Source organism: Tubulanus polymorphus, chromosome 3, assembly GCF_964204645.1.
Source record: "Tubulanus polymorphus chromosome 3, tnTubPoly1.2, whole genome shotgun sequence".
NCBI lineage: Eukaryota > Metazoa > Nemertea > Palaeonemertea > Tubulaniformes > Tubulanidae > Tubulanus > Tubulanus polymorphus.
In genome coordinates, this window is record NC_134027.1 from 4,359,123 (window position 1) to 4,377,326 (window position 18,204).

The 18,204-nt window shown below is 39.2% G+C and overlaps 1 protein-coding gene across 1 annotated transcript in view; it reads right to left on the reverse strand.

The window, feature by feature from the left end:
- The window catches only part of LOC141901120 (epithelial splicing regulatory protein 1-like), a 41,657-nt gene that overhangs the window by 12,210 nt on the left and 11,243 nt on the right, over window positions 1-18,204 (reverse strand). The window contains exons 4-6 of the mRNA XM_074788207.1: window positions 9,276-9,365; window positions 7,554-7,608; window positions 2,869-2,979 (exon numbers count right to left, since the gene is read on the reverse strand). Of these exons, the coding sequence (XP_074644308.1) occupies window positions 2,869-2,979; window positions 7,554-7,608; window positions 9,276-9,365 (256 nt within the window). The remainder of the gene's footprint in view (window positions 1-2,868; window positions 2,980-7,553; window positions 7,609-9,275; window positions 9,366-18,204) is intronic.

The following is an 18,204-nucleotide window of genomic DNA, read 5'->3' on the forward strand; positions in this document are numbered from 1 at the left end:
ATCGAATTCAGCCTTTTGTTTATCGGGATTAGTTCTTTTTAGAAAAAGAATGTATGGACCTGGGAGACTGAAGATTTATACTCCAACTAATGTTGATGTCATTAATCGCTCGGTAAGATTCGGTGGACGGACGGGTATCGTTAAGACAACTGAGCACGTCCTAGACGACCGCTCGGTGTCGTTTTCCGACAGGATGCACATTTGTTATCTGATGCACAAGGTAAAGACCGAACTGTCGGGTGTTTATCTTGATCCTTCCCACGTTTCCACACCAGAAATTGACCATTTTCCAACAAAGGTACCACTAGTAGTCATGGCGATGATGACAAATTGCACCACTGTTTGTGGCTAGATAGAAAAATACCTTCAACATTACGACCATTTCGACGAAAAACTTGCACCGCATGATCACCGAAGAGGCTGGACGTTGCATACTTAAACTAGGCAGGTCTCGTTAAACAGTCTCGGTTATTTCTGTTGATAAACCGACACTAGCCTCCATATAAAATGGCTTCCAAATACAGCCTGTGACCATTTTATATCACGATGTTGATCGATATAAAGGGCCTATTAGGAATCATATCTACTGACGTGGACTGAACAGGCACACTGTTGGTTACGCGTTCGTTTGGTTTTCTACTACAGTTGCCAGAATTATTGGAAGTAATGTCAAAACATCGGCAACGAATTCTATTGCAAGCGCTTTCTGCGGTGACGTTCTTATTAACTGTTAATGACAGGCAGTTTCCGGCTATCTTGTAGTTTTCTTCCAACATTGAGAACGCAATCAGAGAATGACTTCTGCCGATGGCCTTCACAATATACGGATCAAACGGGAATGCCGCCGGAATCATCTTCTAGACAGAGCATCGATAATAGCAAAATGACAACGATATAATGAGAAAAAGAAAACTCCGTCAATCGCACTTTTTAAACACGCTCTTTTCGACATCTATGCACGAATGTCTCTAAGCATCGAGATTTCTTTTCTCCTCCATGAAATCGGATTCCGTCGGGGAAACCTGATCCCAGAAGAATCCAGATCAAATTAGACGATCACTGATTGGAATTACTTCGCAGAAACAGGCACTGATATTGAATTAGGTTCTTATTTTAGGAGGCGAACGTTCCCAACTTCCGTCAATGAGACAGCAGCTCATCAATTCGCTTTGTATAGATGGTTTTTCAACTGAGACTGAAAGAAAATTACATCTATGCAGGATAATCATCTGCTGATGATTTACTCTATATGAACTGACTGCAGTCTGTTTTGCGTAAAAATCGATCATTAGGAATAAAGAGAAATAGACGTATAGCTTCCAGTTTGAACAGTCTCAGTTTCATGCATGAAATAAAAAAGGGACCGAACAACAGTTGTGTTGGCTATGAAAGAGGACACACATTTCCGTAAAACAAAATATGTTTCAAATCAATACGGTATGGATAAGAGAACACCTGTGACCAAGTTCAATTTGCATATGAAATGTTACCGAGTTGTGCATGGATTCAGTATCACGCGACACGTCTGATTTGTAATGCTACATCTGCTCCTCGGATGACTGCAAATCAGACTCCATCAGAAGCGTGAAATGTGGAGCATTGATGCAGTAAACGCCACAGAGAGTCACAGATATATCCAGGTTCATGGTTCATTATCGATTAAAACCAGCATGTGGGGAAAAACTTACTTTATTGGGGGTATTTGGCGAAAACTACTGCGGAGTACACCAGGGTGTACTTCTTTTCTTTTAGAAATATAATAACTCAAAGAATAGAAGGTTGTTAGACATATTCAAACAGGAAAACAAAGGCTTGTTTTCAACGTTAAAAAAATAATGTCACATAACGGAAACAGAGTAGACCGAGCTTAGCTCACATGACCAAATCTGATGTCATCGTGTTTCGTGTTAATATAATAATTCTGTTATCATTTTCCCGACATCTGAAACTTGGGAAATGTCAGTATACATCATCTGGTCGGCGGATTAAAGTCGGTGCACAGTTCACTAGACTTAACTTGAAATACTCGAGGAAACGCGGGAGAAAGTTGATATCATCTGCTGGTAGATATGATACTTGGCGTCATCAGGTTACTAAAACTATCTTATTGAAATCGGAATATTTCACACACATCAAGGCTGAGCTTTCTTAAAATGTTGTTATGGTTACTGTTGGAGGCTTTCTTGTACAAAATTTAAGTCGAGTTGATTGCTGGCGATGCGAAAGAAACGTCACAAATGCGTTCACTCTAGCGTATATGCAACACCGATAAAGCCACGAAACTTAGATCAAACTAACGACCAAACTAGACCGTCTTTGAAGACGAGCAAACCCTAGGCACGCCACAGCGACATATTCCAATTAGCATGCTCACGTACAGCTTGGAAGTAAAATTAATTGAAGTACCCTTTACAGTCAGCAGTATCCACGTGGAATATGAGTTAGACGCCTCACGATTATAAAAAGTGACATGCAACGAATAAGCGTAAATCCAATCTCTGTTTATCTACTTTCAAATTACATTATTAAGTTGATACACAGCAAATGAAATTGCTTCTCACGTCAATGCTGAACAGAATCCGCTACATTTGGTAATAACAAAACGAAACAATCGAATACAGGCGTTTCCGATAGAAGAGAATTCCCGATTAATTTAAGACGTTTCAACCATTATTGGAAACTATTTCAAGTTCAACGGCACGTATAATGTGTTTTTAATAAGGATTAGTAAGTGGAGATAGATCTTATTTAAAAAAATCAGCAACTTATATTGCCGGTGCTATGATTAATCTCAGCCTCTCGACAAAATATGACAACGAGGCACATTGGAATTTGGGACTATTGATAAATACACTATACAGTACTTACTTGGCTACATTGAGTCCACTGAAAAATCTAGCGATATCTTGGTCCGATGACTGCCACGGTAGACCTCTAGCCCTAATTACACAATCATCATCAACTGTATCAGCTCGACTACTGCAAAATAGAATAAACACTTCTGTTAATACTTTAAGTCAGAATCCACTACGATGAGTAAAATCTATCGAATTAAATAGATGTAGATAACAGATAATAAGATAAAAACACACTACATACAGATTTAAAAGGACTTTAATCAATCAAAAATTAGAATGACATGACGTTTCGAACTCTCACTAGAGATCATCATCAGGTCTCCATCTTATTATAATAGATAAACCGATTCGCGCGAGAAGTTAAACATCATTACACTAATACGACTTAGTGATCGATATTATATGTAGATACTGATAATGACTAAGAGCGGCGGCGTGACATCGAGATTAAAGAGAGGAAGAACTGAAGTAATACGAGTTATCGAGTTCAATTAAAATGGATGATATACGATAAAGTAAGACATCATGACACGGTGAAAGTCTAGCTTTAGACGCAAGCGAAATGTAATTATTACGACAACGAAACGTCGACAAGGGCCATGTCTAGCTCTTAATTTAATAAATGAAGCTGCGCACGAGATTACAGCACACATTCGACAAACCTAATTACCAACTCGGGGTCGCAGAATTAAATAAGCGTGTCGCGTCGTAAAGCTGGGGTGTACATTTGTGGATAAACAGTAACTGTCACCAAATGTAGCGCTGATAAACCTCACGTTTCGAATAGATAGAAAAATCAGTTCATCGGAACTACTCGTAGCTCTATCTACCCCACCCATCTTCGTGAAATAGTCAATCTTCGGTTGGTTTGGCGATAAATCAAAAACGTGGACACCATGTTGGCAAACGAAAGACGCCGCAAAATCTACGGAGATTGCGTCTAATCACAAGATATATAGCGGCGACAGGAGAAGGGCCAATTCTGTCAATTACCGAATAATGAAATCAACGACGAGATATAAAAGTAGAGACTACGAGGCAAATGCAGTAACGAGACTTCGACGTCGAAACCCGGACCTATCTTGTCAGTGTTTCAACTAAGATTCGCCTCAAAAATACCTATCTACTGAAATGCTCGATGACTGAATAAAGCAGTTCGGAATGCAAATACCTTCGAGCATAGAGTCTCTTTTTCTGAAGGCGAGGTAAAATCGTGTACGCGACGATACGATGAGCATCCCTTGGAAATGCATTAAGCTGTCGAAGAGTAAATCCACCGTTATTGCGCAAACAACCTGTCGGCCATCAGGAGAAAGACAGAGACGAGTAAAGCTTCGACAAGGTATTACTAGCTAGTCTTTGGCGTCGGATAAACGTATATACCTTGTAATATTGCCCAGGAGACGCGATTGAGTTGCCTCGATTGGTGATCCAGTACCAGACAAAGAGCTGTCTCCAAGGATTCAGCACAATACCCAAAGGGTGAGATCGAGTAGCTGGTGCGACGAGTACACGGAAATATAATTTGTATCAAGAATGGCCAGGCCACGAATAAATTTGCAACTTAAAAAAGCCACAGCGCATGTGCGAACGAACGATCGTTATTTAGAGGTCGATTAATAGACTTTCATTGCACGATGGTTTTTTTATTACTCGCCGGTGCAAACTACCATTCCCATTTGAAAACCTGATGTAAAGTAATGAGGATACGAATTGCTCCGTCCAGCAACAAGGAACGAGGTGCGCCAGTTTAATTGAACGTCTTTAATGTTAAAAAGATGTAAAGCATAAAGCGTCGAGTTCATTCCTCATTGCAATATAGAGTTTGACTAAGTCAAACACCGCATCTTTCTAAACACTGCCGTATTTTGACAAGCATGACAAACCCATTCATTTCCTTCCCGTAAACCACAATCGAAGAGAACTCACCGAGGCAGAGACTACTCCGGAATATATGAAAGAAGAAACGACAATTGCAGGGTTTTCTCAACGATAAAGTTGTTGATTCAGAGTCTCTTAGAGTGTCTTCGATGACAGACGTGAATAAAAATCTAATTTCAAGATGAAAGCATGTATCAATGATGTCGGAGGTATAGGCTTCGGGGAGTTTTATTCATTCGTAAAAATCGTAGTAGTATCTTCGGAGATCGTCTTTGGGTCGTTGTAAAACTATATTGCTAACCCTGATTTAAGGAGAGTTTTTCTAAAGAAATTGACCTAGGACGATGTTAAGGGACTTTTCGAGTGGTTTGGATTGGAATAAGGAAGAGTAGTTGAGACACGTGAAGAGAAAATAATTGTTTTATCAGTTCTATCTGGCAGTATAAACAGTCTCCATAGCAACATTTATAAAAGAATTGATAGATTTTACGGCAAATCGAAAGACATGTAGAAAGTTATTCTTGCGACATTAGATTTAGGATTTAAATCTTTTTCGACATTCGTTTTCTACATTCCTGAGCCTTTGGCTATATTCTGTGACAGACGGCGCCACCGGTACTGACTGATCTATACCAGTTGTGAGTGTCGTAATGATTTCTCAATAATCGAATCGGACCATCCATGTAACATGTTAGTATCACGACACGAGGTGAGACGCGCTTCGTGGACGGCTGATCATCAAAACGATTTCTTCGTATGGCAAAAGACAATTACATACGGAAAAATACCGCGATGTGATTGTATAGTGACAAGGACTGTTTTCTGCACATTTTTCTCCGGAGCACACAACACGTTTATTCAATTACATCAGCAAGATTTATCTTGTATTCAAGGACGATCATCTTACGTAGTTTCTCTCCCAAAACAGTGCTTTAAAGCAAATAAACACAAAGGGAAGAAAATATCGAACATCTTGTTTGGTCTTTACACCTTGGTAGGAATGTGGATGGAATTCAAGCCTTGCCAAGAGGCGCGTAAATAATGAAGCACGCACCACAGATCCCTTGATATAGCAATGCAATCACAAAGATACTTCAAGAGAAGTAAGACTAAGAGAAATTTTGGAACCAGAGGCGAACGGGAAACTAAAGTGTTACGTTAATATAGACCGCCTTTCATAGTAGAACTGATAGAAGAAAATGCGCAAATCTAATCAAGTGTCGGTTTATTCTGAATTCTCGGCAGATCAAAGCCCCGTCAAGTAGAAATGTTTGTCAAGTTGGCAGAATAAAGCACAATCTCGGCACGGTGACTTAATCGTATAAGAGGGTAAAACGAATGGCTTTGAAACGAACTGGGATCAGTTTCTCAAACGTTGGTTAAAGCATGGTTAAAGATAACCGGTGGATAAATACCAACGCAAAAATTAACTTTCAATTGTCACCATGTCAACTATCCACTGGTTAACTCTAACCAACTTTTGAGCAATTGACCCCTGATAGACGTGCTGCAAAGAACTCAGGTTCACGTCGAGAATTTTCTCTTATTGCCTCGATATGCTGTTTGCATTGGCGTGAGGGTTTCCTCAAAACAATATTGGTTCGTTAATGAAAGTTATAGCTTATCACAATACTCAAAAATAAAGATGAATCGACTGATCACTCAGTTTCTCACTTTGAAGTCTACATCAGCTTCGACTGTAACTTTTTTTCAGACTGCCATTAATGGTACCGGGTTGCCAAAGGCAATGATCTTATTCGGGAATCGATATATTTTTAACCGCGCCGTTCGACGGTCTTTGATGCGGAAATACGATGGCCAATATCGCGAGTAATACTAGTATTCAACAGTGCTATTTTTTCCGCTGACAAGAGCTGAAGCAAATCTTTCGATCCATCCTTATTCTCAAAGGATTAGTCAATTGACGCGAATGGATGAATATATCGGGATGCTCTATCGGGAATGAACTTCCTTCTTCCCGACTTCATAATCATGAAGATTTCTGTGTCATTGCACGGGTTTTTTATTCTTCTACATCTTAGGAATAGCAAATTGAGACAATTCTATCTTTTCATGGCCGATCAATCATGATTTGAATTCTAGATCGGTGTTATAGCTCAATATAGGGAGACGTTAACCCACACGAGAAAAGTAAAACTGATTAGTTTTTCGTCCAGATGTTTAAATCATATCCGGCACGGCGGGCGGGGCGGATATGAAATGCAATAAACAACGAGAGGGAAGCTAAGAAGGGATTAATAACTGAAATTAATATTCCCCGTGTCGATCTAGAATAGATCATGTTTGGTTTGCAATAAAAATCCCAATACCGCCCATGTCGACATTAACGAGAAATATCGGAATATACAACATGCGTTTATTTCGTCGCTCGGATTTTTAAATACGCGACAATCCCGTGAAGTCGTCGGAAAACTGTACGTAATAGCGATTGCAATATATCGTTCATCGTCTGTCAACAGATTTCTCGTTTCGGCGCATCGGAAATCAACTTTTCATGCATTATTTACGCTTATACACGTATATACGTGACGTAGGTGTAACAGGTGCGTGGAAGTCTGTCGTGAGTCATATCATTGTATGTGCCATGAGACAGACCAGATTCAAAAATATCGCAGTAGCACTTTTTTGTATCAATTCGCCGAATCAATCAAGCGAGAGTTTTTGAATACCTAGCCGCTTTATTGAGCGATTAAGCGGGGTTACGCTTACAAAGCGGTGTGAATTTATTGACAGAATTTCCCATACACAAATATAAGCACCGATGGAAATATGAAAATATGAATATATACGTACCATATACCGGGTTCAAGACGATGTTTTATGATTTCAGGTTCCCCGAATGCATGGCCTGAAATGAAATACGAAAGTAATAAACTTTGTTTGTTCGGTGAGAAATTTTACACGCAATAGATTTTCATGTTTGAGTTGGGACATTAAAAATGATCGCACAGGCAATAAAAATATCATATTCCAAACCAGTAAAAACATAAATACAATACAGGCATGAATGAAGATTTCCGAGCAAGACCATGATCAAGAAATTAACTAAGTGATTATTGAGTCTGGAATGGGTATTTTTGAGGCGACAATTGCAGAAACAATGACTCATTACTTAAGTGATGAACAAAAGCTCATTCTAAACTAAATGAATTTCAGATTTCTCAGCAAATTAAACGAATATGATATCTCATTAATCAAAATTGGTAGTGCAAGCATCATAGAATAGCGCCTGATGTCAGCATGATCTAATCTCATGATAACTCGGTGATTGGCTTGGCGCTGCTCGACAGGTATGAAATATATCATCTTTTAGAGATTATTTTAGGTAAATCCGATCCACACGCAGTCTAGCGTATCACTGATCGCGCAGAGAATAACCATGAATTTAATCAACTGAACAAATAAGGTATTGACCTCCCACCGTAGAGAGGGGTATTGAGTTTGATTAATTAAGTATTGTCATTTATTTGGTTATTATCCTAGCGGAATCAGTCAGTAGACTTTATCCAAAAGGGACCTATGCGTATTTCCATAACGACAATTGCAATACGTGAGGAGAACGTTTAATCATAGCCAATATGTGCTTGTTGGGGGCAATGTGTTGAAGTGTTATGTGGTAGCCAACACTTTGCCGAGAAATCGCTACAGTTTAAGTGTTGAGGAAACCATCGCCTCGGCATTCGAAGCAAATATTAATATCGGACCTGTTCGAAATTGCGAAGAGTAATGAATTGATATCGAGTGTTGTCCCGGGCAAAAAATGAGTGTAAGCCAAGATGTGGTGGATATATGATATTTTTGGTCGGCAAATGATAACCGCGAGTCAAGTGACGCGGTTATGACTACAAGGTTAGTATTTGCCGAGCGGCAAAATTCGTGAATTGTAAAGCAAACGATGCTCCACCGGTGAAAATGTCAGCACGACAATCTCCTCAGTCGCAGATGGGACACCGACAACTAAATTACCTATGACGAAAATCTCGCGTGTCATATTTAAAAGGCAAATTACCGACCAGAATTTATGAAACGGCGAACGAAGGGAATGTTTGCGCCGTTTCATATCGTTCCCCATAGTCTAATGGGAAGATAGGCTTCACGGTAAACATATATCAACAGGGACAAATGAATACTTCGATAACAAAATGCGTCTGTTTGAATATGGTGAATATGAAATGTACCAGCTGACGTTTATCCTCTTATAAGCAACAGCTGCCCATATTAATAATCAATCCTCACATATTACGAGTACTGTTTCACATATAGTTTTCCGTATATATTCCGTTTTAGTCATGCATATTTCAATTTGTATTGAATATGAATTTTATGCATTTTCTGAAATTTTGCAGGGAAAATGTACCCATATTAAATCTAAGGCTATGACATCGAGAATTTGATAATCATTTGCATAATTTGAAGAATGATGGTGTGCTTGCTGAAAAAAAATATATGTTCGAATATGTTAAATTTTCAGACAAATAATTCCTTGTTCGCCATAGAATTTCAATTTTCACTCACCGTCATTGATAAGTCTATGAATAACTCGGCCCATTTCCTGACACTGTCGCACACCATATTCAACTGACTGATCTTCTTCTAATCCTAGATCTGATGAAACAAATAAGTCAAGGAAGGCAAAGCGTTAATCTCATACTTCAGAGTAATTACACCTCGGGATCGAATTCGTGACGTAGATGTGCAGAATAAAACTCCTAACATCTCGTTCACATCAGGACATCTTGTGAACGGGGAATTTACGACCAGGTATTAAAGGAAAAGACGAAGAATTATCCAGCGAGCCTCATTAACGAATAACACAAAGCCATAAAGACTTTGCCGTCGGTTTATTGAAGAATCTGCATACCTCCCGACGGCCGCATTTGTCATTTATCAGGCACGAAATGCCAATAAGCTAAAATAGCCAACACGTACAGAAGCATTACGATGAGCGGAAGGGGAGATAAAGATTATGACCGGCTATATCAGAGGTTCGAACGATCCCAACGGGGACGAATATTATCCAACACACGAATCAATACATTTCAAAGGCGCATCAAATCTGCAATATCTGACTGGTCACCTTCCCTAAACGCTATTAATCAATTTTGTTAATTGCATTCAAAATAAAGATGTAGACACACACGACAAATATTAATGAAAATGTCAATGGAAATGTCAAGTCAATAGGTTTAGGATATCAACTAATACCACTCGATGTTCTAGAATTCATACACAAAAAAACTTGAATACAAAAATATAAGTAAATTCGTGGTATTCAAGCGATAATGAACCACTGCAAAACCCCTTCAGCCAGGCCGATAAGCCCATTACTACCTTCTACAGAATGACAAAATACTAGACTGGTTTTAGGAGAGATGTATAAATATACGTCTATATACTCGACGAAAAGATCTTGATTTCCATCTAAACCTTGCTTAAAAGACTGAGTAAATGGGTTGATGTATTGGAAATCGTTCTGGATGTATGGTGTAAACCGTTTGCAGCTGGTTCGTTCGGTCGCAGACATCAAATTAAGTCAAGGGCGTGCACGATCTGTTGACTTCCCTAATAGGAACAAATATTCCTAACCGAGTCGATGTTATTACGAGGTAGAGCATCCACATGTTTTCCCGAAGTAACACACCGTTACGTAGCCCTTCGTTACCACACGGAAACTCCCGAAGATCTACGAACGACGTCAACAATGGTTGTATCGCGTGTCAGTTGATATAACGATTAATTAAAGATGTATTTGATGAAATTTTAATCTAAATAAAGCAGATCACATCAGGATAATTTAATTGAACCTAGGCAAATAACATCCAATCATGGAAATCTCGTTGCTAACCAAATCGTCACTTCAGATGAACGACGAGAGGTTGTTGTCTTTCGTGGCACAGCATTAATACAAGCTACCGCCTTTTGCCGTTGGTGGTGACGAAATTCAGAAGATGTTTTTATTTCCCCCAGGTACGACAAATCACCTAGTTACAAAAAGACTCGCTGGGTCGAGCAAAACTAATTACACGCTACCGGAATGAATGCAGCGACATCGCCGAACTTTCTGTACATAAAGCGTTCTTCAGTGTGGTTAGAAATGTGATTTCATTGTTTTAGCAAGTTCTGTCACGTTTCAGGTAAATTGTATCAATCAATGGCTGTCTGTACAACAATCTTATAAACAGCATAAATATGCGGGCAAAAATCAAAATATTACGATGAAGAGATTCGTTTCTACAACTCAAAGAATAAGATGTGTTCACACAGCGGAGGAATCTATGGCCGGTTCAATGCCTATCAACTAGCGTTAGACTTATGTATTCAGCTAATGAAGATAATACTCGCGTAGCAGAAGCTCTAATGATGCGAAACACCTAAGGAGATGAAGTGATTATGAAGACAGGAAGTTCATGTCCACGGCGCCAAACGATGGTCACATTATTTGAGCAGCAGATATATCTGCCTATCCTTACCACGTTATCAGTACCATTAAGACCAATTACCGAGATTGCAGACAAGGTAACAACAAATCCTATACTCGGTTAGGGAGGAATCGCCACCAGTATAGCCGAGTACTGCTCCTTTGGCGGGATAAAACTTCTCAATGAGTCGCGAATGAAGAGAAACTATGAGTCCCACAATAAATAAGCCGAAAAGTTAAAATTCATCTTAAAATCCGATTTTTCGGTTTTCCAGGAATGAAAATGGATTCGTTGAAAATGGGTTTTAAAGGAAAACTGAAAATTGTGACTTTAAGATAAAATGTCTACGTATCGATATTCTAACGAGTCGGCATTTTTATTGTGGGGCGTGTGGTTTACTACTGCTTTCATTAACGGTGGTAAATGAATTGCTGCGTTTAATAATATGCAGATCAAATTCAAAAGTAGGAAGCAAGTTGTCAATAGCAATATTAAAGCTAATCACGGCCGACATTGAAGCAGGATAAACGAATTCATTAAATGGAATTACGGTATTACACAGTCTATCTCTCTTGTAACCGTGAATCGAATAAAGCCGTCGCTACGCAAGATGAATATTGTCCAGCGGGATTTTTTCTCGTAAATTTCCATTAAAAACGGTTTCGCACTGAAGATTAACCCGTCTATCTATACAAATAGCGTCGTTTCTCGTTATAGCCATTACCGGAAGTAATAAAAGAACATTGTGGAAGCGAACAAAATGGAATCGGTTTTCGTGTCGTATTCGATCGACTATGTCTGCGTAATTTTCTACTTATCCATCACAAGTAATGGGAATTTCATAATTGGAACAAGAGGCGGGAAATAGGGGTGAAAATCCGAAACCCACCTCCCTGTTCGGGAAGAAAATTGAATCGGTATTCGAACAGGGTCTCTATACAGATTAGTCTTTCCTGGATGTAAGGAGTTCTCGAGGAGATTTTAAGGAGAAAAGTTTCAAATTCCGAGGAAGTGTCTGCATCGCCTTCATATCCCAATTAGACTCCTAAATCGGTAGGCGGCTACAGTTTATCTCGGTAAACAGTTAATTCGGTGGTTTTGTAAACAAGTCTGTTTACCTAAACACGACTAAACCCGGTTTCTTCCAGTAACTTTCTAATCGGGGAAAATATCCTGGTCCCAACTGTACCGATTTAGGCGTAATTTACTGTACAACTACAAACTAAACATTTCTAATTGCCAATTACTTCTCAAAATTTAAAGAGTTTTACAGGAGTTTCGGGGATTTTGATAAATTAGTTTTAGGCACCTTTAAAAGCATTTTCGGTTTGGAAGGATTTTTATGGAATCAAGGAGTCGTAGGGACTCTGTCGAATACATTTTTTATGTTAGAAAACTGTCTTCTACAATATTGTTCTCCGAATTCATCAAAATTTACCATCACAAGAGAAAGTGACCAATAATACGACTACTGAATCGACTTCATTTCGTGGTTGTTGAATATTTGAGGACTACTGAACTATGGTTTCGAGATTCGTATTTGAGTTAGTGTTCATTTCCGCATGAAGCCGGTGTCTGCATGCAGAGGAGTTAACATCGATGACGTGAACGCAAACTGCGAAGCGGATATGCACGTAATAAGAAACATGACCTAAGCCCAGAGTTTCGCATTAGTTGCAGTTGGTTGTTCCTCAGCGTACCGTTTCTATCGTACACCTTGCTACAAACAGCTGATCCAAATCAGTCACCGATTGCTACGTTCATTTCACACGTAAAGATACAAAAATGCCCAGCACTTCCACAAATCGACAATTCTTTTCCTTGTCAACTAATTGCTTCTGTCAAACGGGAATGTGATTGCCGAGTTGCCTCGTAGAACGGGAATAGGTTTCAGTGAATTGAAGTCATTTTGTTCGGATGAACGTAATGGCAGTATATACAATATCTTCACCATTCAGGGTTATATTATCATTCGACATTCGACACGTTGCACGACATGATTCCAGAATCTTCGTTCCTCGGGACACATATGCAATCATACGGCTTACACAAACTAACGAGACTGCAGGCCATATACCTTAACAGTTGATGCAATAAAGAGGACGGCTAGGACATTTCCCAATATTAGACAGTCGTTCTGGCATCAGAACCATTACGGACTCGGTAGTTTGTAGATCTGACATCACGTTAATAAAAACATTGCAATATGTCACCACCAACACAACAAGCTGTTACTGGCGGGTTGTAAAGTTTATCTGCAGGTCTAGCTGCACGCCAACTGTATACGCTAACAAAAGCCATCTTTATTTCGGTTACGCCCTACAACCTCGCGCAAAAAATCATAGACTTTTTGTATTTCGATCACGGCGACGCATGTTGCAGCGTAACAGAGAAAATCCGTTTCCATGCTACAACGTACACGATCTAATGTGATTAAAAATCTATCTGCGGGGCAATTAAGAGCGAGAGCCAACTCCTGAAAATAATGAAACGCGCATGCATCTATATGAGCACTTCCCAATCAAAATCGTCGACTTTTTCCAAAAGGCTCTGCACTGTACGTGAACGACGCCGAGGCAGACAATATTTATCGGCGTATATTCCCATAGCGAGCAATTGAAAATACACGAAGAGCAATTTGGTGATATCCAGTGTCATCCCGAGAGGTCTTACGAGTAATCATATAAGCATCAGGAGTGCTCTGTTTGTGATTTTATTTCTCTTTCGTTACAGAGAATCGTCTAAGACGTGACATATGTCTAATACATCGAAAGCTTTAGATGCTATCCTGAACATCAAAGATGTTCAGGAGGGAGGAATTATTCCGGATTACAAAGATAATAATTCGCATGTAGTTCCAACTTGATGATTGCTCATAGAACCTCCGTCATGACATGCAATTTTGCCAACTACATTCAATTCAAGTAGTCCCTTATTCAAATTAAGTACAGTCGGAACAGCTCAGTATGAAGTTTGATCGAAATCGTTCATTCAGACGGGCGCCAGACTTATTCCTTGGAGCATTGAAAAAATATCGTATGAATGAACAGTTCTGGAGAACTACGAGTCCACCGGTTGATGTAAAGCAGCGGAGAAAAGAAATGTCACGGCGAGACAAGAATGACAAGAAGGAGAAAATCTAATTAATGTCGAAATAAAAAATTAATGAAGCTTGTTATGTACATAGATTTCAGCCTTGAGTAATCGAGATAAGCGAATTCACGGCAGATGCGCATGTATTTTAGTGTCAGCTAATTAAAAACCGATTCCAATACAAATCACCCATCACTCTCAGTAAATGGAAATATGAATACTTAAAAGGTGTTCCAGATATGGGAATCTCATCAAGTTGCCGTTCGTTTCGTGCAATACAGAGTCGTATAATTCTAATCAGAATCGATATGGAAGATGTAATGAAAAAAACCTGTCAAATACTTAATTACGGGGCAACTCGGGTATAAACGAATGCAAGACGTTCTTCTTAACGACCACGCAAGTGTCCTTACCGTCTTCAGACGGTGGCGTGATTAACGGACCACGTGTCTTCCTTTCCGTCCATCGTGAATTTACTTTTTACGCTGTTTGTCGAATTGATGCTTGAAGATAATTACTGCATTATTACTGCAAGACCGATATCGATTCGTCGCTTCATAATAAAATATGAAGTACCATACTGATCAAACATTCTCCAAATTAAATATGAGACCAGCTGTTGCACCTGTCAACCATCGTCAATATTATGCCATGATTCTACAAAGGACCAATTTTTCGTATAATTCAGCCATACGACACGTGCGTACATCTTGCGCATGGAAATACAATAGACAGTGTATAACAGCTTGAGGAGGCGAGTGGGAATTGTCCATAGATGGGATAACGAAATAAGCAAAAGGTGATCGAGATAGCGAGGTATCGCGATCTTCGATGACCTGGCAAACTCGTTCAGGAAGCGTCCCTCGGCAAACGATGCGTTGGGCTTGATTTAAATGCGAATAATCAGGGTGAACTGGCGCTCGTTAAGGAGCTGAGCGGATAATTACATCGAGTATTCACATTAATGGTATTCTTGAGTAACAACTTCCGAGTGTTTCGTACTGCTCTTAAGTACCGACGCCAATCGGTCAGAGATCAGCGTCAGGCTATGTGACGCGAGGATTCCCAGGAAATTCAAATCTATCCGTTACACCGGAACTCATCGATGTTGTATTTCGATATATGTTGATAGACCGGTGATACTAGCAAATCCCTTCATCGGGGAACTCCGCACACAAAACCACTCGATAACAACTTGCAAACATTGTAAAAACACATTAGCTGATTACTTCTAATCGAACATTACTAAAAATCAACTATGTAACGCAAGTTTAAGACATGTGTATGGATTCATCATCAATTCCTTATAACTGGATTGTACTCTCATAGTGCGCGGGTTACTAATTGTTTTCACACCCCAGCCACACCCAACTAATAGTCGAGAGCCCTCGTGTAAACGTTGCATTCCCCAGCTGCGACACACAAGGAAATGGAACAGGAACTAGGCACATACACTAAACTAGCTAATGAATGATTATCTTCAAATTGTCTCGTCCGTGGCGACAGCGAAATTGATAGCATTATCCAGAATGAGACAACTGGTTTAACCATCTCATTAGAAAACCGGTGAATCAAAGGCAATCTAGTCTATTCCAAGTCAACCAAAGTTTGATTGCCAATATTCCAGTGTGCTAATCATTCTTGGGATAATTCAATTTTCATTCAACTATATAGACTGTGGTGCAATGTCACAAATCATCCATGCTTATGGCCATCGACGGTTAGAATCTACTCCACTAGTCTCTTGGTAATAACCTTGCGATGTGAAACCCCAATGACATATCAAGTTAGAACAACATACGAGAAAATTGAAAAATACATCTCTTCAAGATTATTTTTTTCAGAAAGTATTTTTGAAATGAATCATCGTCATATATTTTTAGACAGGGTGCATTGAGAGAGATATCAATGGCCTGGTTATGTATACGGCAACAAAATAAGAAAAGCAACAAGGTTTCGTAAGTGATATATAAGCCGACAAAATGTGCTGAATGATATCCGTATAAAAGCTATCGATTCTAACTGACGTTAGATGAAATGTGTATCGTTTGTGTCAAAGACACCCCCGCAGGGAAGATACGTTCACGCGTAGGCCTTTATTGGCAGAAAATATGAAAATTGTTCCCAGAAAATCTATGTGAAATGACAAAAAACAGCGTTCCGACACTCCAGTTAGAAAACATATAGTTCGAGGGAGGTTAAGAACGCTAATAAAGCCGAAACACGGAGAAAATTCTAAGGAGCATTTTCAAAAAATGTTTTTGAAAATGGCCAATAGAATTGAGTCGAAACGCTCAATTCAGTTTATAATATTAGTCACTTGTCTATGGAAACTAACGGAGAAAATTGTTTCTACATCCATGTGTAAACGGACCGATAATTTCTCTCGCACCCAGAATCTGTGTCGAGAACGGCTGTCGTGTTCAATAATGATCGATCCGACAGGACTGTATCACTTGTTTCCTTCCTTAGTGTAGACTTGAATTACTGATGCGAGTCCAGACACAATCCGTTGATTGCTGACCAAATATACAGTAAGCCAATAACTGGCTTTTAGATTGACCGTAGCGTTTGGAGTAGTAGTAGTAATCCAGAAAACTAAGTTTGTTTTGGCGCTAAGAAAACACTCCACCGTCGGAGAGTTTGTCAAACTGGACCAATGATTTGAATAAACGGTTATTCCTAGCTGCTGACTAAACAAAAAAAGAATCAGAATATCTATCTGAGGTCACAGTTATCAATATGTAAGAAAGATGAGCCCTTATTTTCTCCTTGTTTATAAATAGTGTTCGAGCACAGATCTGCGTATACAGAACGGTTGCAAGTCACCTCTATGACGAGATGACAATGACGTCACCTATATCGACGAAACATCCGTTTAGGAATAGGTGGGTAAGTAGTTGAACATCGGCGTTGCCACGATTTGAGGTTAGGAACAAATAAAGATAAGAGTGATACTTGGCGTGTATTGGTTCTTCGACGACAAGCAAATTATGAATTCAATCCGCGTGAATCTTTATGTCGAAAACTGTACTCAGATAAGCCGACATCAAGAAATCCCAGTCAATTATCTGATATACGCGACACGATTTCGGCATGCATGCATAGCGAATTAGTCTTTAACTGTTTATTCCAAGTTGAAAATAAAGTTAAAGAGTTCACTCCATCAGAATGGAAACTTTCATATCAAAATGTTCATAAACAGAAGACAGTGATGAAATCGAAAGTGAATTTACTACGACACCACTAGTAGCAGGTGATGATATGGCATCTGACCAGTAAGCTTACAAGTCTATTAGAGTCGATAGTTGCCTCAAAATATAAATATAACCCAACGTGTGGCTTACTTTAGAATGAAATTTTTAATAAGCCGCGTTAAATTTCTTTAGATCGCTAATATCATTGTTACAAAATCTGAAGGAATACAATGTAGTTTCCCATGTTATATATCAATATTTCATATTTAATCTATTCCACACTGAAAGCCATTGGCGATAAATAAATTGAGAGAATAATCAATAGCTGATTTTCATGTAAAGGTGATTAATTGTTGTACAAATTATTCATGTTTGAATTCTGTCGTGACATCGTGATGTCAACGGTATTACAGACAGACTGTGACTATGAAGATGAATAACTCGAGCGGCTCCGTGGATGATACTCGATTCATTACATCAAACCAGACAACGGCTTCGATAAAAACTTCACATGTTGCTGGCCATAATTTAATATCGTTTGTCAGTTTCAGTGATAAAAGGTCATCACAGCGTAACGGAGGGTGGTTATTCCGTACAGGGAGATTAGTAATGACACGCCGTGTTATGTGTGAGTTACTGTTGTTGCACGCTTCCCGGGGGCCATTTGGGAAACATCACTTTACCAATATGCCTTATTGGCTGAATTAATTTACTATAACGGATTTCGGTTTCCGA